At 44.5% G+C, this 24,484-nt stretch overlaps 2 protein-coding genes across 2 annotated transcripts; both read left to right on the forward strand.

Moving 5' to 3' along the window:
• Positions 1–8,844: 8,844 nt before the first annotated feature.
• LOC136537973 (uncharacterized) lies at positions 8,845–10,269 on the forward strand. The gene is made up of 3 exons (XM_066529952.1): positions 8,845–8,943; positions 9,282–9,402; positions 9,508–10,269. Exons 2-3 carry the CDS (start codon positions 9,316–9,318, stop codon positions 10,081–10,083), a joined length of 663 nt encoding a protein of 220 aa, XP_066386049.1. The 5' UTR covers positions 8,845–8,943; positions 9,282–9,315; the 3' UTR covers positions 10,084–10,269.
• Positions 10,270–17,359: 7,090 nt separating this feature from the next.
• Positions 17,360–24,292, forward strand: LOC136537975 (casein kinase II subunit alpha-2-like). The gene is made up of 10 exons (XM_066529953.1): positions 17,360–17,765; positions 19,720–19,849; positions 20,021–20,215; positions 20,798–20,955; positions 21,923–22,013; positions 22,137–22,202; positions 23,073–23,155; positions 23,232–23,295; positions 23,374–23,442; positions 23,896–24,292. Exons 1-10 carry the CDS (start codon positions 17,527–17,529, stop codon positions 23,953–23,955), a joined length of 1,155 nt encoding a protein of 384 aa, XP_066386050.1. The 5' UTR covers positions 17,360–17,526; the 3' UTR covers positions 23,956–24,292.
• Positions 24,293–24,484: the final 192 nt, after the last annotated feature.

The following is a 24,484-nucleotide window of genomic DNA, read 5'->3' on the forward strand; positions in this document are numbered from 1 at the left end:
AGCAATGAATTTAAGTGCCTAGGCTTAGCTCCTGGATTGCTGCCAAGCATGCTTCACTCTTATCATTCCTACCATTTTAGTTCTGCCGCTATGTCGCAGCTAGTATCATCAGGTGCGTCCTAATAAGCTGATGGACTTTTCCAAAGGCATCTATCCTACTTACTGCTTTGACGTTTTTACATTTTTAACTGGGCTCTTTTTAACTAGTACTTGGTATAAGTGTAACAATCTACCCTTCTTCTTTGTCTCGAACAATAGCACTTCCGGATTAGTCCATTTCAGCCTTTCAGAATCCATGTGTTAGAGTCTTACAGAGATGGTGTCAATGCAATGCTGCATATGCTGTGACACTGTCAGCACTTCAGTAGTAGGGGTATATGATATGGTGTAACTCATCGTGAGATGCCAAATTAAATGAAGCCACTACCACTAAGTTTTGGAGTGTCACCACTAGTCTATCCCAAACTGAAACTAGTGCATTGCTTAATTTGTTGAAGCTCTACTGCCTTTTCAGCGACCGGTCGAGCAAGCTTGTCCAGAGATGGCGATTCCAAGTTCTAGTAATAACTCCATAGCGGCGGAACTATGCGTGCAAGCTCGTGCATGATGAACGGCGCACTGAATTCATGAGATAGCAGCACGTAAAAAGCGAGGGAGCCTTTCGTGCCCGGCTATTGCGTGCCAAAGTGACTACTTGTTTCCTCGCAAAGGGATCACTGGTAGAGAACCGAGCTTTACTCCCGGTGGGGAACCCCCTCTAGTCCCGATTCCCCACCCGGGAGCAAGCATCCGGGACTAAAGGGGGGTCCTTTAGTCCCGGGTCAGGAACCGGAACTAAAGGAGGACCTTTAGTCCCGGTGGGTAACACCAACCGGGACTAAAGGTGCCTCCTAACATGCCACGATGGCCGGCACCTTTAATCCCGGTTGGTAATACGAACCGGGACTAAAGGTTTTTTTCTTTTTTCTTTTCTTTTCATTTTTTTGTTTTCTTTTCAAAATAGGTTTTCGAAGTCGTATTGTACGCTGCTAATTATACATTTATACGCGCATATAGTATGTTTCGGTTCAAGCACAATGAACGTATTAAATCACACAATTCAAGCATAGAAATATATATATATATATGCATGCATGCATCATATATATATTTACATACATGCATGCATATGTGTATTTTACATTATATTATTTCATGTGCATATATTACAAAAGATTGCATTATAGTTGTTGTGACATAACAAGTTTTTTCTCATCCTCTAGCTTGGCTTCAATGGCAGTGTTGGGTCGAAGTAGAACTCGCCCTTGGAATCGATGACCTGCTCATTAAAAAATTCGGCTATAGACTCTTGAATTGCTTTGATTTGGTCTTGCCGTATGACCTTTTCCTCCAACCATCGAGTCTACAGGTTTGAATTAAAGGAAAATAAATTAATATATGTACATATATATATAAAGACATAGTAACACAATCAATAATAATAATTAAATGAATATATAGTGTATTTTTAACGTACTTTGAGTCTCTGTGTAGGAGTTCTTTGGGAGAGCACCTTGATAAACTTGCAAATATAGTAACCACAGTAGTTGTTCCCCTGTTCCTGCCTCAGACACCACTTTACGAGAAAAAGATTTGTCATCCAATCTGGTGATCCGGTGAAAGCTATATGTTTAATTAATAAAGATGATGCGATTCAGGGGACTTACTTTCAATGGGATTATATTCAGTGGCGCTTTGCATTTTTCCATGTGTTGCTTCTCAATAAAGGTTTTTCAAACACTGCCCAATAAAAAATTTGCCACGTCATCAGATATAGTTAATCATCATGTTTGTGTGTATATATAGTTGCTAGAGATCCCGAAATTACCTCTGGATAATATCTATCATATCTTGGTAGTCTTGTTGTGGTTTTCTCATCGAGTCATAGATTATCAAGTGACTTTTCACCAGATCGATGTCCATCAATATCCAGTGATTGCTGCATGTGTTTATAGGATATAACGCATAACACTCATTAATTAACTAGAATCAACATATGAGCCATTAAGGCTATGATCGACATGATTAACACTCACTTGAAGTTATAGGGAAAGAGTATATCCTTCTTGTGGTGTTGGTTCACTAAGAAGTTCATGAGGTTATTCTCTGACTCAGACTTCCAATTAGTCATTGGAGTAATTGGGTCTTTGAATACTATATGGGGATCAACAAAACCAATTTCATTGCAGCCTTCCTTTCTGAGCTCTGTCATTGTAAATCTGCATATATATAGTACTTGTTAGGATAATTTATATGCATATACACATATATGATGAGTTTAATAATAGATCGAAACAATTATTACTTACAGGCAATAGCAGCTAATGATAACTTTGTCCAGAGAGGTCAGGTGGCATAGTTGATGAAATTCTGCAAAGTCAACATACATAACATCATCGCCACGGAACCAATGTTCGTCTCTAATTCTGACACCAACGCAGAAGTCTCCACTGGTAGACGCCTGCATGTACCACTTGTTTAGCAGGTACATTTACGTCCCCAGATCAGATAAGGCTTGAGGGTTGTATAGACTCTGGCCTAGTACAAATTTTTTCTTCCAAATATCAACCTCCGCCGCACTCTCAATGTTTCCATCACCAAACATCTGGTAAAGGTCGAGACCAGTCTCATCAAGAAATTCACCAAGGTGATCCAAATCGACATCCGGAGGTATGTTTGCCTGATGCATTAATCCTAAATTCGAACCATATTCATTACCAACAACTAGCGGTGTCTCAACATATTGTCTACCTTACGGTCTTCTTTGTGCCATCGTAACAATTTTGCATGTTCTTTGTTTCTGAACAGACGTTTCAAGCGTGGTATTATAGGAGCATACCACATAACCTTGGCAGGGATTTTCTTACGCGGACGTTCGCCCTCAACATCACCAGGGTCATCTCGCCTGATCTTATACCGCGACGCATGGCATACCGGGCATGCATCCAATTTCTCGTACTCTTTGCCACGGTATAGGATGCAGTCATTAGGACATGCATGTATCTTCTCTATTTCTAGCCCCATAGGACAGACAACTTGTTTTGCTTTGTAGGTAGTGGCGGGCAATTCATTGTACTTCGGAAGCATCTTCTTTTGGATTTTTAGTAACTCTCCAAATCCCTTGTCAGATACACCATTCTTTGCCTTCCATTGCAGCAATTCTAGTGTGGTTCCCAATTTTTTCTGCCCTGCATCACAAGTTGGGTACAACAATTTCTTGTGATCTTCTAGCATCCGCTCGAACTTGATCTTCTCCTTTTCACTTTCACATTCTCTTTGTGCATCACGAATGACCTGATAAAGATCATCAGCCGGCTCATCTTCTGCGGCTACCTCTTCTTCAGCTTCTCCCATTGCAGTATCATTGAAGCACGCACCATCAGAAATAATATCATTGTCGTCCCATTGTTCTTCTTCACATTCTTCCATTATAACACCGGTTTCTCCGTGCTTTGCCCAACAAATATAGTTTGGCATGAAACCCGACTTGAATAAGTGTGAATGAAGAGTCTTTGAGTAAGGATATTCCACCGTATTCTTACATATGGCACATGGGCAGCACATGAAACCGTCGCGTTTGTTTGCCTCGGCCGCATGTAACAAAGAATGCACGCCGTCAATGAACTCTTGGGAGCGGCGATCAGCATTATACATCCAATAACGGCTCATCTGCATTACATGACATAAATATCATATTAAAACCTAGATCATAATTAATTATTTATACAACATGCGTGCCACCACAAAAGATACAAATTTATGAAAGCATCGCTACAATGTAGACAATCCCAACTACCACTAAAAGAACTAAAGCTAAAATACATTTCAGGAGCACAAGGATTTCGCGACCAATCTCAACTAAAACAGACAGATCCCCCGATTGTGCAACATCTTTGGGCTTCTTCGGCTGGATCACTGCCTCATTAGCCGCCGTATCTGCCTGTTGTGCAAGATATTTTTGCACGAGTTCAACATACTCTTCCTCCCAGTAGAAGCCTGAACATCGTCCACTGCCATCCCACTGAAATTAAAACAAAAAATTAGAACTTTAATCACAACCATCATGAAAATAGGTATAAACTAACCATAATCATTAAATACGATAAAATAACTCACATTGCAATCCGGACACTTGTAGAAGATACGATCCTTGTTGGGACCCTCCTTCTTCACTCGGTACTCCATCACAATCTTCGTCTCATCACGACACTTGCCGTATGGAATGAGAGGAAGGCCCGGCCTAAGTCGCTTTGGAAACCCATGAGAGGCCGAGGACCCGGAAGCAGTTGCCATCTACTCTCTATACTCATTTTTTAATACACTATAAATTTCTCCTTTTATAAACAAATAAAATTAACAAACTATAAAATTATCTAGATCTCTAAACAATGATATTTTTAATGGTCATTGTGTTCTCGTCTTTTACTGCGGCAGGTAAGTAATTCATATGATATTTCCGCAAATTAACAGAAGAATGGGAATGTACACATATAACAGACTACTACGTTTAGGTACGGTGATTGACAGACTACTGCGACGATATCGGGACATGTGAATAAATAACCATCCGTACTAGTTGACCTTGCTTACGTGATCAGCTCGGCGAGCATGTCTCCACCGGACGGCACCGTACTTGGTCAAGGAAGAGCTCCGATTCTACGAGGAAGGGAACACGGTCTTCCACGACCGTTGTCGCTCTCCCTCGTAGAATCAAAGCTCCTCCTTGACGTCCGTTACCGCTCGGCAGAGAACATCCTCGCCGACCTGAACACGGTCCGCAAGTTCAACTAGTAAGGATTTGCTATAATTTTCTAACTATTTTCTAACTTTATATTTATATATACTACGTTTAGGTACGGTGATTGACAGACTACTGCGACGATATCGGGACATGTGAATAAATAACCATCCGTACTAGTTGACCTTGCTTACATGATCAGCTCGGCGAGCATTTCTCCACCGAACGACACCGTACTTGGTCAAGGAAGAGCTCCGATTCTACGAGGAAGGGAACACGGTCTTCCACGACCGTTGTCGCTCTCCCTCGTAGAATCAAAGCTCCTCCTTGACGTCCGTTACCGCTCGGTAGAGAACATCCTCGCCGACCTGAACACGGTCCGCAAGTTCAACTAGTAAGGATTTGCTATAATTTTCTAACTATTTTCTAACTTTATATTTATATATACTTTAACCTTCTTTCATGTAAATATACAAGCTTGAAGTGATTTTGAGCTCAAATTGTTTACAAATGAAAAAAACCACAATAAAGAACCATAAATATATATAGTGAACAAAACGGCATAAGATAATGGTAAAAAATGAGAGTATGAGATTGGTAACCTTTACAACTGAAGAATCGACGGAGGAATCGAAGAAATCGACGGAGGAATCGAAGAATGGATGGAGGAACAATGGAGGGAGGGAGGAAGCAAGAACACTACTGTAGTGAGCTTCAAAATGTGCTGAGCTCGGGCTCGGGGCCGGGAGGAAGGAGGAGACGGCCGATTTATAAAGGGAGAACATTTAGTCCCGGTTGATGGATCCAACCGGGACTAAAGGTAACTTTCCAACCCCGGGCGCAGCCACGGCCCGGGAGTAGACCTTTACTCCCGGTTGGAGCCACCAACCGGGAGTAAAAGTATACCTTTAGTCCCGGTTGGTGGCTCCAACCGGGACTAAAGGTCCCTGCCACCTCTATCTGGCGCAGTAGCCGTTGGGCAGGGACCTTTAGTCCCGGTTGGAGCCTCCAACCGGGACTAAAGGTATTTCTAGTCCCGGGGGCAAAAAATTCCGGGACTAGAGCCCATTTTGGTCGAGGATCAAAGGTCTGTTCTCTACTAGTGGATATATTACGGCGAAAAGACACGGATGACACAACATGACAGCGGCTTTCACCCCGTTTCACAAACTTTCTGCCGTTTTGCTCCCTTTGATCCCTTCTTTAAGCTTGTCAACCTTCCATTTTCCATTCCACAGCTTTTTTTTCAGTCAAAGCTTGTCGCCATGATGGATCCTCTATAGTAGCTGTAGTGGATAATGCTAGTAAATACCTAGTATTATATAGGAGATTAGCGTGCGCTCACTGGCATGTTTGTTCGTTGCCACTTCAAGCAAGATATATACAATGCGTTTTATTTTTCATAATATCTGCTAGCAAACATACTCGTGCATTGTAGTACAATTTTACACGGTCACCTGAGTCAGAGCACATCAATAATGAGCTAGTTATCTTTGTCAGATTTAATTGGTTTGGCCAACCATATTTCAACTTAATAAGATAAATTTTAATGTTCATAATAAATGCTAAATATAATAAAGATTTAATTTATTCAGTATGGTAAATTAACTGATGATTGCCTCAGCCCAATGAGTGGCTATTGTATGCACTTGTCGTGAATTAAAAAAAAAGTGGAAGGCAAACTACATGTGGACGCATGCAACACGGCACAGGCTTAGGTTGAGCAACGCCAACAATGTCTTTGCCGCTCTAAATTATAACCAACACCATGTTGGAGCAGGATACATTCTACTGGGCCCTCATCTCAAGTCTACGTTTACCACCTAGGCCTTTAATTCCTGTTGTGGGTATATGTTTGCCACCTGTGAGAGCGAAAAAGAATGGAGTAAGGAACGATGGGTCGAGGGAAAAAGAGGTGTGAGAGCGAGGGGCATATGAACCGAAGAGAAAGTGGCAAACTAAGAAGGTTAGAAGAGTGAGAGATGAACAATACTATTTTTAGTACTCCATTAGATATGTAGATAACACGTATAGATAGTTTCTTAGTTCTACAGTTCTCTTATCATATACAGTAATCTTTTTATTATCAGCATACAGTTTTTTGTTTTTCCTAGAGGATTTATTACTTATCTTGCTCAGTCTCCGCAAGACCGCAAGCCACACGTAGTAGCACCACAAAGAGAGGTCACTGAGAATCTGCAGTGGCCCAGGACGACCGGGCCGGGCCCATGGGCCGTTGATACCATGTGGGCCCAACGACGCTGCGGGTCCCGCCACCTGGCCCGGCTGCTCCTCCCTCCCGCGGCAGCGCGTGCGCGGCTGTCGGCCGCCTCGCCCTCCGTTCTTCCACCCCGTTCCCCACGCTCCACAGGGCCGCTGATTGAACAGACCATTTCTCACCCTACCCTGATGCTCTGGGTTCCAGAACCAGAAGTGAACTGACATAAGCAAGGTTTGCATCTGTTAATTAACCCATAGTATTATGCATCTTTCTGCAGGTGTGGCCACTACTCATCCGTTAACCAATTGGGTGAAGCCTGCTTGCGAGTTGCTACTGTATGCATATATAAAACTTCTGGAGTGATCACTACTCATCTGGGGCATTGTTTACTTGCTTCACAGCAGATGCCCTTTCAGCTCATCTTTTCTTGGAACCGCACTTGGGCATGGCTATCTCCTCCAGGGCAGGCACCATGTGGAGCTGTGGAGCGTGACTGCGTGAGTGACATGATGGACTGGTGCTTCAAATGGGAAAGCCACTTTTTGCTGTGGGTTAGTCCTTTTTAACACACAATTTGTCTGGTTCAGCACCCATCTCCTTCTGCTAACACCAGATTATTACTAGCTTCCCAGTGCAATTAGCTAGGGTAGGAGTGTACCTCATCCTCATGCATGTGGTCTTGGGAGTGGGGACTGAGGAGTGAGGACGGAGGAACGGGAAGAACGGCAATCAGCATGTTCGCTGGTTGGTTTCTGGGCTGATAAGCCCGGCTGGTGCTGATTTGTTGTGAGAGGAAAACACTGTTGGCTGGCTGATAAGCCCTGGCTGAAACCGAGCAGGCTTAATGGCTGGACTGGACCACTTGCCGGCCCAGGGCCTGGCCCTCCCACAGAGCACTGCACTGCACTGACCAGAAGGAGAGTACCCAGTCCTTGCCCCCAAATCATGCATGATAATGAGCACTGACTGGTCCATGAATGGGGAATTTGTACACCTTGTAGCATATCAAAATGTTTCAGGACTGTTTCTTGCATCATCATGATCTGCTTAAAATAAAAGCAGTCAAACCGGAGTCAATCTTGGCGTGCACTGAGAAGAAAATCTTCATCACTCGGCTAATACTGCATTTCATGCCCTGATCCCATGTGTCTGATTAGCAGGCATTAATTTCACATCCAATGATCTGAGCTTGACATGAGCTTCCTTTTATATAACAAAAAATGTTAACCGCTTCAGTTGAAAGAACATGATTATGGTAAAAACCTCTTGTTCTATCACTTGGATCATGATGATGGTATTCTGGAGCGTCCCCTGCTGTACCTACCAAAACCCTAACTTCGAAATGAAAACAGGTGCGACGGTAGAGAAAAAAGGACTGTCCGGTGTAAAATGATTTAAAGCTGCTGTTGACGCATTGTATACACATTGAAAGAATAGAGGTCCACTGACGTATTGCTGTCGTCCAAAAGCTTATCTTTCACCTTACATTTGATTACGCAAAGGCACATGCAATTTAGGCGGTGGTCCATTTCTTAACCCTGTAGGAGTAGTCCTGTTTCCCCCTTGTTCCTGAACCTCTGCAAGAACAGGGCCACAGTGATGTATGCTTTTATCGTTCGGCTTCGGCATGCCTAGTTAAAAATACGGCCACTGTGAAAGGAATCTTACATCATTCGTGTCTTGTCTCCTGCTGCTCTTTTCTTCACAGTCCAGAGAGAAGCGGTTCAGAGAGACAGAGAGAGGCAGGAGCTGCACTGCATGCTTGCTCTGCTTGTGGAGTGGAGTGGAGATGGATGTGTATATAAGGGAAAGCCTGTGGCCTTTGGAGCCATACAATGATCAGAAACTGAGAGTGGCAAGCGCCAAGGAGTAGTTAGAGCTCAGTAGGATACAGTTTGTGAGTCACTTCTCTGACATCCACGGCCACGGGTAGCAGTTACACTAGGTGAGGAATGAACTCCTTCCTTTTGATTCCACTCTGATTTGCTCATCAAGCTTCAATGCTCCCTTCAATCATTCTTAAGCTCTGGAAGTTAGGAGTGAGATGCTTTCAGGCTTACCTACCCTTCTCATTGTAGTAAACATATTTTGGATGACACCTTCAAATAACAATCACACTTATTTCAGTCTTATATTTTCCCTTGTACCCGTTGTCCTTCATTTCTCTTTCTTTCTTTCCTCTGCATGTAATGTTGCATTTCTCGATTTCAGTTCAGAAACTTACATTCTTATTATTGCATAGTACTCACCTCTTGGCTCTTGCTTAAATTCACTTCATTGCAGATTGAAAGAGATAGTGAGAAGCACTACTCTCACAATGCCCATGGAGCAAGCATTCAGGCACTGCGATAAAGACACGCTGAAGATGGCCATGCTGAAACATGAAGAGACTTTCAGACAGCAAGTAAGCTCAAATGCTTAGAGAGGTTTCCAGCATTTGAAGCTGCTAGTCTTCAGAATAAATTAAAGCACAGTACACTGATCGACTTCTTCTTCTCTGATGCCACAGGTTCACGAGCTCCATCGCCTATACAGGATTCAGAAGCTTCTGATGCGAGACCTCAAACGGGAGCTCAAGAACCAGAGGAACCTGTCCACCTCGCCGAACGGCAGCTGCACCGAGTACAACATAGGAGCTCTCAGCATGTGCACCTATGAGCACCGCTACGCCGCTCGCGGCCGCGGCGGACACGTAGCAGCGGCGACGCCGACGCCGCGCACCGCTCTCAGCCTCGACGTCGTGGCGCCAGTCATCGAGTACGTGCGGAGCGCGGAGGAGGAGGACGACGACGAAGCGGAGGAAACCGACGACGACGCAGAGCTGGAGCTCACGCTCGCCGTGGGCGGGGGCGGGGCCAAGAAGAGGTACGGCGAGTACCCGTCCGGTGGGGAGAGTCTCTCGTCGTCGTCCACGGAGTCCGACGTGCTCACCGTCTCCGGCCGTGAGTGGCGTCAGGCGCGCGGCACGCCGTATCACAAGAGGAGGCCGGCGACTGGGCTGGACGTGGTGCAGGTGGAGGACGGCGTCGGGGTCCAGCCGCCGCCGCCGCTGCTGTTCCACTGGCTCAGCCTCGAGATGGCATGACGCGATAAGAGGAGGCAAGAGCACATTGCATGTGTTAGTTGCTGCTTGCAGTGTCAGGGTGTTGACTTGCTACTGTTCTTCAGTTGAATGCTTTCTGTGTGTTCAGGTTTAGTGATGGATCAAGTCTAGAAATCAATAATTGACTAGTTGTTCAGGAGAATATGTAGGAGAGTCTTCCAAAGCATAAGGAGAATGTGGGGGCTTTTCAGACGGAGCTGTGTGCGCTGCCTTTCTGCCTACTGCAATCTGCGAGCTTCTACTCTCATCGACGGCCGTGAATCCGTAATACCGAACTTATGACAATTTTTACAGATCAAGTAAAGAGTTAAGTACATCGTAGGCTAACTTTTTAAACGTGTCATTAGGATCCATCGCTTTGAAACTGCAAATTTAAGGCTGCATGAAACAACGGGTGGTGCACCATGTACCAAAGCGGAGGAGCTAAATTCGGGATTTGTTTCAATATGCGTTGCACTACCTACCACTTCTTGTAATTCAAATCAGTAGAACACTACCAAAACTACCGCTATAGAGCGGAGGAGATGTATTATTGAGCTATTTTTGTCGATTCGAGGGAGTGTGGCAATAGCGGTGATGTCCCGAACGAGAGAGAGAGAGTGGGAAAGAAGGAAAAGACGGGGTGAGGTAAGAGGGAGAGGGAACCATAGGGGGTATCGGCCTAAAAACACCGCCAACTTGATCCTCAGAGCTCATGTGACCCGCATCCCACGCTACATGAACTGCCACGTCGGACCTATTTCCCAAATGAAAGGGTACAGACCTACAATGAACAACTTTGAAAATTTATGAACCCAAATCTACAGTTTTAGAGTTGATGGATCTAAATAATACAACCCAAAAAGTTAATTGACCTATGGTATATTTATCTCTAAACTGGATGAATAAATGAAAAAAAAAAACATGACATGTTGCAAAATTTAAGGTGCTTTGAATTGAATGTCTGATATCCTGATCCCTAGAAATCTTCGCCACTTACCGATGAAAGCAGGTTAGGGAACCTGTATACCTGCAATAGTAAAAGCTAATCACTAGCCCTAAGAACCTCTTGAATGATGTTAACTTTTAACAATAGCTCATACCAAAACTAGGCTACATTGATAACCTCACGTGATCTTGAAATGTGTGTATGACTAGTTCTTAATCAAGAGTTAGTTTTTCTCTATCTTCTATTAAAATATTAAATAAAATGCTTAGAGCCAACTCATAAGTCATTGTTGGACCTGTCCTTAAAACACTAGTTTGTTTCAAAATATTATAAGTTGTTTTAACTTTATCCTAAGTCATTTTTTTACTTAAGTTCATATAAAGAAAATCTATTAATATCTATAGTATCAAGCAAATGCAGTGTCAATTTGTGGTAGATTTAATAAAACTAATTTGATGTTGTAGATACTCGTGTAAATCTTAATTTTGGTTAAAAGTTGTTGAATGTTGATTTGAGATAAAAATTAAAACAACTTACATTTTAAACCGGAGGCATTAGCTTATGCAAACTCTTTTACTCGGTGGTGTTTGAGTTCGTCGTCTTCTTCTTCTTCTTTAAAGCATGAGCTCATCTTCTTTTGGACCTGTTTATCAGGAACCAGGAATTCAGATTAAGAAGAAAATGGCTATGGCCTCAAGTCGGGTGCCTGAAAATCAATACTGATGGAGCTTTCATGGAAGCGGATAAGAATGGAGGATGGGGATATTGTTAGATGTATATGAGGTGTATGTGTTTTCCCTCTACTTGGAGGGCTTCCTTACATATGTACATTGTGTATACTTGCTCTCTTGGGCCTTGCAATAGAGACGGTTGGTCATTCTCTAACATGGTATCAAAGAGCTAGGGTTTCCTTACCTCAGACTAATCCCACCGATCCGTGCACTGCATCGCGCAGCCGTCGCGAACCCGCGCTGCACGCTCGAGCGCCCCTGCGCGCCGCCCCGCCAACCACTCGCGCGCCATCGCGACGCCCTCCTGCGCCGCCCGCTCGCGCGCCATCGGGCGCCGGCCTGCCACCGCTCGCGCGGCCCTGCACGCCACTGCGTCGCCCTCTGCCCTTCTGAGCGGCCCTGCGCACCAGACGCCTCCCTCCTGCGCCCCCGTTGCGGCCTCGCGGCTCCCTTCGCCCACGCCTGTATAGCGAGCCGCTCACTCGCGCCCGTGTGTCGATCTCGTGCTAGTGAGCCGGCCGGTCCTCCTCTCCTCTCTGCTTAAGAGAGAGAGAGGCTCGTTCTCTCCTCCATGGCGTCCCCCGGACGCCCTGGTGCTGTTCTGGTCCCTCGGTGCCCCGTTATTTTCAATGGCACCAATTGGACGATTTTGTTTTCTATATGGAGGTCCACATGGATGGGCAACTGTTGTGGGGCTACCTCACGGGCCAGCGGATCTATCCTCCCTGTCCTCTTCTTCCCACGCCGCCCACATACCCACCAGATGCCAATGATGATGCCAGGAGTGCTTTACTTGAGGCATTTGAGGCTGAGATGGAGAGCTACCAGTCTGATCTCGGTGTCTATGAGACTTGGCTATGCGAGGAGAAATCTGCTAAGGCTATCTTACTTGCGAGCATGGAGGTCGATCTCTCATTATCCCTTAGAGGTCTTGCCAATTCACACCTTATGTGGGATCACTTCCGTCGCAGTTACGAGATTTGTAACGAAGCGATGTACCTTGCTATTGTTGAGGAGGTTCAGTCGCTTCGTCAGCTAGACTCCACAGTTGAGGACTTCCACCGTCAGATGACAGTTGTCTGGCATCGCCTGGATAGTTTGGGCGTTGAGTTCTGCGGTGGTGGTACTTGCCAGTGCTATGACCATCACCGAGACTAGAGAGACACTCTTCGCCTTCACAAGTTTCTATCTCGGCTTCGTCCTGAGTTCGAGACTGTTCGGGCACAGTTGCTGACTCGTCGTCCATGCCTATCGCTCTCAGAGGCGATGCCTGAGTTACGAGCTAAGGAGACATGTCTTCGGGCTGGGGGTGTGACTCGTGTTCCGCTGCAGCCCTCCGTCCTAGCAGCCACACCTCCCCAGGTCTCCCCGCCTCCGTCTCAGAACTCTCCTATGGTGCCAGGGGCACCTTCTGGTGTTCAGTGTGGCTACTGCAAGCTCTATGGCTATGAGGAGAAGGGTTGTCGCAAGAAGCAGCGTGACCGATCAGGGCGTCATGGCAGACGTTCCTTTCAAGGCTCTGGTGGTTCCTCTACTTCACAGAGCACTCGTTCTGTGTCTGCAGCGGAGCAGGAGGTTCTTGCCCTACTTCGTCGCCTCACTACTGTAGCTCAGGCCTCTAGTCGCAGGACTATAGCTCAGGCTTCTAGTTTCGCTCCTCCTCCGTCAGGTATATCATTCCCATGGTTCCTCGACTCTGGTGCCTCTTTTCATGACACCTCATGCAACACACTTGTCTTCTCTATCTTCCCCCAATCCACCTATTTCTGTTCACACTGCAGATGGCACTTCTCTTCTTGTTGTTGGGAGAGGTGTTCTTTTGACCTCTTCATTTAATGTTCCGACTGTTTCGCATGTTCCCAAACTCACTGTGCAACTGTTGTCTGCGGGTCAAATCACTGATCATGGCTGTCGCATAATCCTTGAGTCTGATTCTTGTTGTGTTCAGGATGTCCGTATGGGCCTTTTGGTGTGGAGCTGGGCCTAGGCATTGGGACTCCCAACGCCTCTAGGAGCTTGATTGGTTGCATCTTCCTTCACCCATTTTGGCTTCCACATCACCCAGTTCTCCAGCATCCGTGTCAGCTGCTTCGTCTACCACTTCTTTTGCGCAGTGGCTCGTCGTCTTGGCCACCTCTCTGGTTCTAGATTGTCCACTCTTGTTGGTAGTGGCATGTTAGGTCCAGTTTCTGGTGACACTACTCTTCATTGTATGGGTTGTAAACTTGGCAAACAGTTGCAACTCCCCTACTCTTCTAGTGAGTCTAAGTCCCAGAAACCTTTTGATCTTGTTCACTCTGATGTATGGGCTCCTGCACCTTTTGTTTCAAAGGGGGGTCAATCATATTATGTTATTTTCATTAATGACTATTCGAGATTTACCTAGATTTATTTGATGTCTTCTCGTGGTCAATTTCTTTCTATTTACCAGCAATTTGCCATCATGATCCGTACCTAGTTCAACTCTCTCATTCAAGTTTTTCGTGCGGATTCTGCTGGTGAGTACATCTCCACTGCTCATCGTTCCTACCTTGCTGAGCAGGGTACTCTTGCCCAATTTTCATGTCCTGGTGCTCATGCTCAAAATGGTGTTGCTGAGCGCAAGCATCGCCACACTCTTGAGACTACTCATGTTCTCTTGATCTCTTCTATGCTTGCTCCTCATTTTTGGGCTGAGATGGTTTCTACTGCTGCTTTTCTTATAAATCACCAACCCTCTACTTGTCTTCGGGGTTGCACTCCCTATGAGTGTCTTTTTTGGCACTCCTCCTTCCTATAGCCATCTTTGTTGTTTTGGGTGTGTCTGTTACGTCCTACTTCCAACACGTGAGTGCACCAAACTCACTGCTCAGTCTATTGAGTGTGTTTTCCTTAGGTACAATACGGAACATAAGGGTTATCGCTGCTATGACCCTGTTGCTCGTCGGATGAGGATTTCTTGGGATGTCACCTTCGATGAGTCCCAACCTTACTATCCTCGTTGCCCTTTCGGTTCTCCTAGTACCGCTGAGTCCCACTCCTTCCTCACTTTACCTGAGTGGTATCTTCTATTGTTGTCTCCATCCTCTTCACCACCTCAAGTATCTTTTACTCTGCCTCCACCACCACCACCACCTACTTCTCCACCTTTACCACCTCGTCCTACCTCTCCACCACCAGTCTCTCCTCCACCATCATCATTGCGTCCTTCCCGTGAGATCACTCACTACTACACTTGTTGTCCGCGCCCTACGCCGCCACTTGACTCTTCTCCGTCCGTCCTTGGACCTCATCCTGAGTTTCCTCGTTATTCTCTTTGTGACCGCAGCACCCTTCGTCCTCCCGATCGCCTTGGCTTCACTGCTGCCGTCTTGGTTGAGCCCGCGACCTATCGAGAAGCTGCAGTTCACCAGGAGTGGCAACATGCTATGGCTGAGGAAATTGTTGCCCTAGAGTGTACTGGCACCTGGGATATTATTCCTTTGCCACCTCACATCACTCCTATCACTTGCAAGCGGGTGTACAAGGTAAAGACCTGCTCGGATGGCTCTCTTGAGCGCTACAAGGCTCATCTTGTGGCGCGTGGCTTCCAACAGGAGAAAGGTCGTGACTATGAGGAGACCTTCACTCCTGTCACACACATGACTACTGTTCACACTCTTCTTGTAGATGCTTCTGTTCGTTAGTGGTCGATGTCCCAGTTGGATGTCAAGAACGCCTTCCTCAATGGTGAGCTGCGAGCGGAAGTCTATATGCAGCCACCTCCAGGATACTATGTTCCTGATGGACTGGTTTGTCGGTTGCGTCGTTCTCTCTACGGCCTCAAGCAAGCTCCTCGGGCCTGGTTTGAGCATTTCTCCTCTGTTGTCATCGATGCTGGTTTCACGCCAAGTGATCACGATCCTACTCTTTTTGTTCACACTTCCCCTCATGGTCGCACCCTTCTTCTTCTCTATGTCGATGACATGATCATCACGGGCGATGATTCCCAGTACATTGATTTTGTGAAGTAGCGTCTCAGTGAGACATTCCTTATGTCTGATTTGGGTCCCCTTCGTTACTTCCTTGGTCTTGAGGTCACCTCCACATCTAATGGTATCTTTCTCTCTTAAGAGAAGTACACTCAGGACCTCCTTTCCCCTGCTCTCACTGATCACCACACTATTGATACTCCTATGGAGCTTGGTGTTCACCTACGACCCACTGGTGGTGTACCACTTGCTGATCCTACTCGCTATCGTCAGCTTGTTGGGAGTCTTGTCTATCTTGGGATCACTCGTCGTGACATTTCTCACTCTGTGCATATCTTGAGTCAGTTTGTCTCGGCTCCTACCCAGCTCCACTATGCTCACCTCCTTCGTGTTCTGCGATACCTTCGTGGAACTATCTCTCGGCGTCTTTTCTTCCCTCGTTTTAGTTCTCTTCAACTTCAGGCGTATTCTGATGCGACCTGGACGAGTGGTCACTATGATCGCTACTCTCTCTCTGCCTATTGTGTTTTCCTTGGCTCCTCCTTGATTGCCTGGAAAACCAAGAAGCAGACTGTAGTTTCCCGCTCGAGTGCCGAGGCTGAGCTGTGTGCTATGGCGACTGTGACTGCAGAGGTGACATGGCTACGATGGCTTCTTGAGGATTTTGGTGTGCCTGCCACTGCACCCACTCCTCTCTCTTCTGACAGCACCGGTGCGATCAGTATTGCTCGAGACCCAGTCAAACATGAGCTCACCAAACACATTGACATTGATGCTTCCTACATGAGATCACATGTGCATGATCTGGTTGTGACGCTCCACCATGTGCCTTCAGAGGTTCAATTAGCTGATTTCTTCACCAAGGCACAGACCTGGGCTCATCATAGATTCATACTCTCCAAACTTAGTGTTGTAGATCCACCATGAGTTTGAGGGGGGGGGGGGGTGTTAGATGTATAGGAGGTGTATGTGTTTTCCCTCTACTTGGAGGGCTTCCTTGCATATGTACATTGTGTATACTTACCCTCTTAGGCCTTGCAATAGAGACGGTTGGTCATTCTCTAACAGATATGTCATCAGGGATGATGGAGGTCGGTGATCCAATCAGGTTCAGGAAGACTATGCTATGCTTGTTGCCCTTTGCATATGGAGCTTCTTGCTTGTGTAGAAGGAGTGAAAGCAGCAATGGTTTGGGCATAAGAGACATTGTCCTTGAATTCTCGCAGTCCAAGTGGTGGAAGCTCTCCTCGGTGACGATTTCAAGATTGTCGATTTTTGGTGGTGTAGCGCATGAGTTGAAGGAATTACTAGCAGAAAACTTTTTCTTACCACAGATTAAGTTTGTACCACGTGAATGTAATCGGGTAGCGAACGAATTAGCAATGGTCTACCCTGTGTGATGACCGGAGTGCCATAATGTAATCGGGTAGCGAACGAATTAGAAATCGTGACTTTGAAGGAATTAGCTGGTGTGGCTGTTTATTGGAATCATGCATTCCTCTAAAAAAAACATCTCAGATTTTCAGATGGACCGCCCGGACGCCCGGCAGCACGACCCTGCTGCAACTGCAATCAATGGGGCAGCATGCACATGTATGAAAGCGAACAATCCACCTATAGCGACGAAAAGCCAGCAGATTCCAGCGCCCGCCCGTCCCAGTCCACCGGTACGGTATCCAAACGCAGCCACGCCAAAAATTAAACAAAGCCCGACGAGAGATTCTTCTCCACCTTCTCCTCCCTCGTCTCCCTCTCCCCCCTTTCCGCCCGCCGAAACCCTAGCCCGCCCCGCCTCGCCGCCGGCGATGGGCGCTGCATGATCGGTGCGCCCCCTTGGAACCGCCTGCCTACCGGCATCGCCAAGCCCGCCGCCGCGGCTGCCGTCGTCGTAGCGGCGCTCGCGTCCTCCTTCCTCGCCCTCCCGCGTCCACGCGCTGCCGCCCCGCCCCCCGCGGGATCCGGGCTCCTCATGTCGAAGGCGAGGGTCTACACCGACGTCAACGTCCTGCGCCCCAAGGAGTACTGGGACTACGAGGCGCTCACCGTCCAATGGGGGTAAGCGCTTACGTCACGTCACATTCTAACACCACTTGGCGCAGTTTGCACGTTCGAGTTTAAGCTTTTCGGTTGATTATGCTGGGGATTAGGTGAGATCGTTAATATTGGCTGGCCTGCTTGGCTGCTTTTGGATCATCTTGGCTGGATGGCCTGGGTGAGCAGCATTATCGTTTTATCTGGGTACAGTTAGGGCTGTATGAATGCTTTGTTAGGAGCATAAGATCCTAATATTGATGTAATATCACAATAGTGCCCATATTTTGAAAACTGAAGTGACTTCTTATGTAGCTGCAACATAACCCAGATTTTTCATTGTCGACCGTGTACTGGCGGCATGGTGTTTATCTCTATCAGGACAATTTAATTCTTTTGCTATTTTGCTGGGTTAGTTAAGGTGCATGTTCCTTTTAGCCTTTGTTATGATTTGGCTAAATAGTTCCTTGTGTTTCGAGGTTGCAATTATTGTGCATTGACCCGTAAAAAAGTGTATTAAATGTAACATCACATGTGTTGATTCTTGGTGATAGGACTGGGCTTAAAGCCTTTTTCTTTTTAGAATTAAGGCACAGCTGAACTTTTCACCAAATTGGGAGTATGAGGCATGTGGATCACCAAACAAGCTAATTCCAGTCACTAAATGTTTGTGGATGTCACAAATTTATGCGGCAACACCTTAAGCAACAACCAAAAACATGTAGGCTGTGTTTGGATCAAAGGATTTTTGTAGGAAAAGTGGAGGAAACAAAAACAGAGGAAAGGAAGATGAGAGGAACGTTTGGAACAAAGGAAAACTCCAATTCCTTTCCTCCGGAATACTGTACCATCTTCAAACTTTCACAGGAAAATAAACATCTATCCAGACCTCTGGTTTTCTCTTCCTGGGTGGAAGTCCAAGGCAGCTGCGCACTACAATTCCTATGTTATAAATTCCTGTGTTTCAAACAGCCTAAATTTTCTGTTCCTGTGTTTTGAAATCCCATAGTTTTTCACTTTTCATCATACCTTATTCCTGCTTTTTTTCCTATTCCTGTGTTTTGGATTCCTTCGTTCCAAACAGGTCCGTAGCTTGTTGTCCCATTCCTACTGGAAATCATCGACACCATGGCATTGAGTAGGTAGTTGAGATCTGAGACTTATTGGAAGCACTTTTCTGTTTAGTGACACCGAGGAGGTGAACTGTTTTTCTCTTCGTGCAGAACTTTATTTGAGTATGTAATGAGCTACAGTTCTTGCAAATGGTTTTCCTAGTTTGTGGTGAAGTATTACTGTAGTAGTGTCTTCTTGATAAAAAAAACTGAAAGAGGTGGCTACTTATTCGCTGTCTTCTTTCTTATGATACTTGTGGAGAACTTTAGGAAAAAAAAAACAAAAACTTTTATTTCAGCAATTTTAGTTAGAATGCAGGTCTTATCCATGGAACTTGGGAACGGCCTGGCTGACCGAGTGGTCAGTGCAGGCTCAGTACCTCCCCCTTGGGGTGGTCAGAGTTCGAGTCCCAAGGGACTCACTCTTTATTTGTGGCTTCGGCCACAGTGACCAAGGGAAAAAAAAACTCCCTCGTCTGTCCCACATCCAAAGCACAGGTCTGTGGCCAGCTCATCTCACGGAGCTGCGGTGCCGCTGTGTATGGGTCGGGCAGGGGTTCGGGGGTTTTCTCGATTTGCGTGGGAAGATCTTCTTCTTAAGCCGGAATACCCGGGGCTGTCTAGCCACCGCGGATCAAGTTTTTTTATATTTTTTTATCCATGGAACTTGCACGGACAGTACAGATTAAATTTCTATTCTCCAAACTCTAATAACGATCATTTAAATCCATCTTTTTGGTCTGTTTAATTCTTCTATCAATATTTCCGGAGCACTCAATATTTTCAGAGCACCTGTTAGCATATTACAAGTTCTGTATATCTTTTGAAGTAATGTTTCCCTAACCATTGTGTATCTCTTTGACCAGTGAGCAGGATGACTATGAAGTTGTCAGGAAAGTTGGAAGAGGTAAATATAGTGAGGTCTTTGAAGGCATCAATGTTAACAATAATGAGAAATGCATCATTAAGATCCTTAAGCCTGTCAAGAAAAAGAAGGTACTTAAAGGAATATTCTGGCTGTTCTTTGCAACAGTTTTCCTTGCACATTCTCTTTTCTAGTGATCTCACAGTTTTAGTGATAGGTGTTGAGTGCTGAAGAGTCACTGCTTATGAAAATAGTCATTTCCATGGTGGGTCTCTTAACATACCCTTCGTATGTTTTGGCAGATCAAAAGGGAGATCAAAATACTTCAGAATCTCTGTGGAGGTCCAAACATTGTGAAGTTGCTTGATATTGTCAGAGATCAGCATTCAAAGACTCCCAGTTTGATATTCGAATTTGTCAACAACACGGACTTCAAAGTTTTGTACCCCACATTGACGGATTATGACATCCGCTACTACATATATGAGCTACTCAAGGTAACGGTTGCCATCTGAATTATTTGACATGTTGTCATTTAGACATTACATTATTTTTCTTGTGGAAATAGTTTCAAGTAATTTCTTTCTTATTTGGCTAAGCTTCACTAGACACAGTTTTCATGTAGTATACCCTAGTTTGAATCAATCTGATTGCTTGAAATTCTTCCTCTCTTGTCTCTGATCTCTGCCCATGAATGTTTCACAGTTACACACTTGCATGTGTTGTATGGCCATGGATTTCTGAAAACACCATCTTATGGAGTTGTAAATTTGTTGCAATGCTGTTGACAATATATCGTTGATAAGCACGAATTTAATGTTTAAGAATCTGAGTATCTGATCAGTATTTCATGTTTCTACTGTTTTTCTTCTGAAAAATAGTTTTTTTAACATACTCACACTTTTATGTTTTAAAGATCTGCTTTATTTTGAGTTTGAAGTGAGAACACCAATGTATATGTAGCTCTCCTGCATGTTCGAGAAAAAAAAGAGAGCTCCAATGTGCTTTAGATCTTGTGGCTGTCTGTCCCCATTTCAACTTACTACTTGCTATGTGATAATTATTTCTTTTAATTCCAGGCTCTAGATTACTGCCATTCTCAAGGTATCATGCATCGAGATGTCAAGCCCCATAATGTAATGATAGATCACGAGCTTCGGAAACTTCGCTTGATAGACTGGGGCTTAGCTGAGTTCTACCATCCAGGCAAGGAATATAATGTCCGTGTTGCATCGAGGTAGGTTCAGACATGACTGAACAGCTTGTTTACCTATGCTTTTCTTAATTGTACTTAGATTGAATTCCATCCTTCTAATCACTTGCGTTTTTGAAATATAACATGTTAAGAGCAGAACTGGTTTAGTTCACATTTTTTTTGTTTGGATGTAGATCTGTTATTCTAGAGTCTAGAAGCAACATTGCAGAGAGACTCAATTGATTTGAGTCCACTTCTATGTGATTGTCACTACTAGAGAACAGACTTTAGAACGATGTCCCAATTTGGCATTAGCCTCGGCATTTTTTGCCCCCGGGACTAGAAGGCCTTTAGTCCCGGTTGGTGTCTCCAACCGAGACTAAAGGTCCCTGCCCAACGGCTAAACCGGGACTAAAGTCCTCCAACCTTTAGTCCCGGTTGGTAATACCAACCCAGACTAAAGGTAGACCCTTTAGTCCCGGTTGGTGTCCCCGGATGGGTTAGTTCAAAAGGAAAGCATCGCATCCATTGTTAGATGTGTTGTGTAGGTGGGGTGGTAAGCTACGCGCGAGGCAGTGCATGAGGTCTTGGGTTCGAATCTCACAGGGCGCAGCGGTGGGAGGCATAATTTTTTTTTAAAGCTGGGAGGATCTTTAGTCCCGGTTGTGGCAAACCGGGACTAAAGAACAACACCTTTAGCCCCGGATTGCTAGTCCCGGTTGGGAAACCGGGAGTAGAGCTAGTTCCCAACCGGGACTAGATCTCATTTCTGTAGTAGTGTGTAGTTCTGAAAGTTAAGTAATAAAGTTAATGAATCTTAAGAACAAGCAAATCTAGTGAATGGCGTAAAAGCACACTATAATTACTCTGTTTACTTCTATGCTAGCATGCTATCCTTATGCGCTGCAATTTATTTGTATGAATTAACAAATCACATCTAATTCTCAATATTGGTCCATGCTTTCTTTTTTGACATCTGACCTGGGCATATTTTCCCACTTTGATTCAGGTATTTCAAGGGTCCTGAACTCCTTGTGGATTTACAAGACTATGATTATTCTTTGGACATGTGGAGTCTTGGCTGCATGTTTGCTGGAATGGTATGTATGACTGTAAAAATGCTGTCCTTATGTTAATACTATTGGACACAATCACACAAACATTTTGTCAGTTGGTGGTTGGTAACTCATTTTTTAATATGTTTGCTGACTGGATGGCTGCAGATATTTCGCAAGGAACCATTCTTTTATGGCCATGACAACCATGACCAACTTGTGAAGATTGCAAAGGTAAGCATTAGTTTGATTGTTCATTCCACATGTTTCTGGGATAAAGTAGATGTTTTGGTATGAACCTTATTATGCAATCCGTGGTTTGACTGTTTGTTTAGAACCAAGGGTTCAAATTATATGCATTTTTCTTCTCTGACGTTACACTCTGTTCTTTTGCTATTATAATTATCAATGGTTCCTTAGTAATTGATGTTCTGTAAGAAAGTATATGATCGCTTTTTTAACCTGATGAAACTGCACCCGTGTTCGGTATGTTTGTAGGTTTATTATGTGTTCCGTATGTTATTTATGTGATATAATTATCCTTATACATATCAAAGTTGGATAAAGCTTATGGAACAACCTGCCATCATAGAAATGAGTTCAGTTAAAGGTCCGTAGCAGATAAATGATACAGCACCAGATTAACTCCCACTCTATCTCAACATGAAGCGTGTATTGTTTGTTGTCGATGGCACTTACCTGATTTAATCACTGTTGAACTTTGAAACATTGAAATTAAACTCACAGCCAAGTCACGTCTGCATGTTTATAGCAAGTTAGTAACTGGTGTCTTGTTTCCTTTGGTCTGCGTAATGTGATATGGAGTCTTTGCACCAGACCTTAATATTGCAAAGCTATAATGTTAATATATTGTACCTCATGCTTAATGCAGCACTCAGCATCTGCCTGAGCTCATAGATAGCAAGTCACCAATTTGTGTGTACTTAGACTATGAATAACTGAAAAATCCTCAGGAAGTTCTAAAGAGCTTGCTGTGCTTGTTTATTTGATGCTTATCTGATATGCAGCAATGGGCGTGCGACATTAAAACACAAGACAGTCTGGTGCAGTATCTAATTCTGTCACCCTCCCATTATTTTTCAGGTCCTTGGAACAGATGGGCTGAATGCTTATCTGAACAAGTATCACATTGAGCTGGACCCTCAACTTGAAGCTCTTGTTGGAAGGTAAATTTCCGTTCCTTGAGATGTTGGATCCTTTTGTTTAGATGGATTATAACCCTCCCGTGTATATCATATGCAGGCATAGTAGAAAACCTTGGGCGAAGTTCATCAATGCTGACAACCAACATCTAGTATCGCCTGAGGTTTGTTATTAGCGCTTGGTATTTCTGTTATTTCTACTGTAAATGGTTATTGCTCAGTATGATTCTGTGTATTTATAGGCCATTGATTTTCTCGATAAGCTTCTGCGCTATGATCACCAAGATAGGCTTACTGCACGTGAAGCTATGGTAAGCCAGACAGATAAGCTACCTTTGCAGATAACGGTGTTGCTATTTAGATCTGTCCTGTCACATATTATCACACCCTGTTGCATTATAATTGATTAACGAAATGTACTGTCATTTGGTAACTTGCAGTAATTTACGTTGCAATCACATTCGTGTTTTAGGTGTTTATAAGCTGCGCCTAATGTGTGTTCACTCATACTTTATTGTTTTTTCAGCAAAATATTCTGAACTTTGACATTTTAATCCAATAATCTTGATGCCATTTTTACAAAAATAGTGCGAGTAATATTTTGTACCACATCAATTTGCATGCATGTTACTAGATATTTGATGCTCAGTCTCACCCGGCTTTCAATGAACAATTTCCTATCGTCAAGTTTTAAAAGAATAAGGTTTCTTATAAATGATACTTAGATTTGTTGCATTAATGGCTCGACACATGAATAAATGTAGGCACATCCCTACTTCCTCCAAGTTAGAGCTGTGGAGAACAGTAGGCCGAGACCACAATAATCATGGTCTACACCCTCAGCAAGCATCTCGCTCCAGGAATCTGGGCCGTGACTCCATGGCAGTGAATCAAATAGTATGAGTCGCATCATGTCGGCAACCTTCGCAGAGCTTCTTGTTATTGTCTTTAATCTTTGGACTGTAGCTTTAAACCTGCAGGTTGTGCTTGAATGCGATGAGATTCATATCATCTCCTGTGATGGGATATGGAATTGTATGTGATCTTTAGACAAAGTGAAGAGTACAATACAACCCTAAGCATACTGCTTGTATTATGGTGTGCTATTATGTGTGTATGATTCTTATTTATATTTCGGGTGATAGTCATTTCGATGAAATACTTTTTTTTTTGGATCTCACAGATGAAAATATGAGTTGCATCGAATGCTCAAATGCTTTACAATTTATATAGTAACTGGTCCTTCAACTTATTTATATAGATAGGGTATGTGCACCGCTGACCCTAGATGTGCACCGCTGGCCCATAACTTGTTTAGGCGGTGTCATTAATTTCCATATCTTGACGAGCAAA

The sequence above is a fragment of the Miscanthus floridulus genome, chromosome 2, assembly GCF_019320115.1.
Source record: "Miscanthus floridulus cultivar M001 chromosome 2, ASM1932011v1, whole genome shotgun sequence".
NCBI lineage: Eukaryota > Viridiplantae > Streptophyta > Magnoliopsida > Poales > Poaceae > Miscanthus > Miscanthus floridulus.

Excerpts from the sequence above, each read along its gene's own strand:
- LOC136537975 (XM_066529953.1), top strand. The coding sequence starts at position 17,527 with ATGATCGGTGCGCCCCCTTGGAACCGCCTGCCTACCGGCATCGCCAAG. Across the intron at positions 19,850-20,020 it reads AGCCTGTCAAGAAAAAGAAG|ATCAAAAGGGAGATCAAAAT; the intron begins GTACTTAAAGGA and ends ATGTTTTGGCAG. Across the intron at positions 23,296-23,373 it reads AACATCTAGTATCGCCTGAG|GCCATTGATTTTCTCGATAA; the intron begins GTTTGTTATTAG and ends GTGTATTTATAG.
- LOC136537973 (XM_066529952.1), top strand. The coding sequence starts at position 9,316 with ATGCCCATGGAGCAAGCATTCAGGCACTGCGATAAAGACACGCTGAAG. Across the intron at positions 9,403-9,507 it reads AAGAGACTTTCAGACAGCAA|GTTCACGAGCTCCATCGCCT; the intron begins GTAAGCTCAAAT and ends CTGATGCCACAG.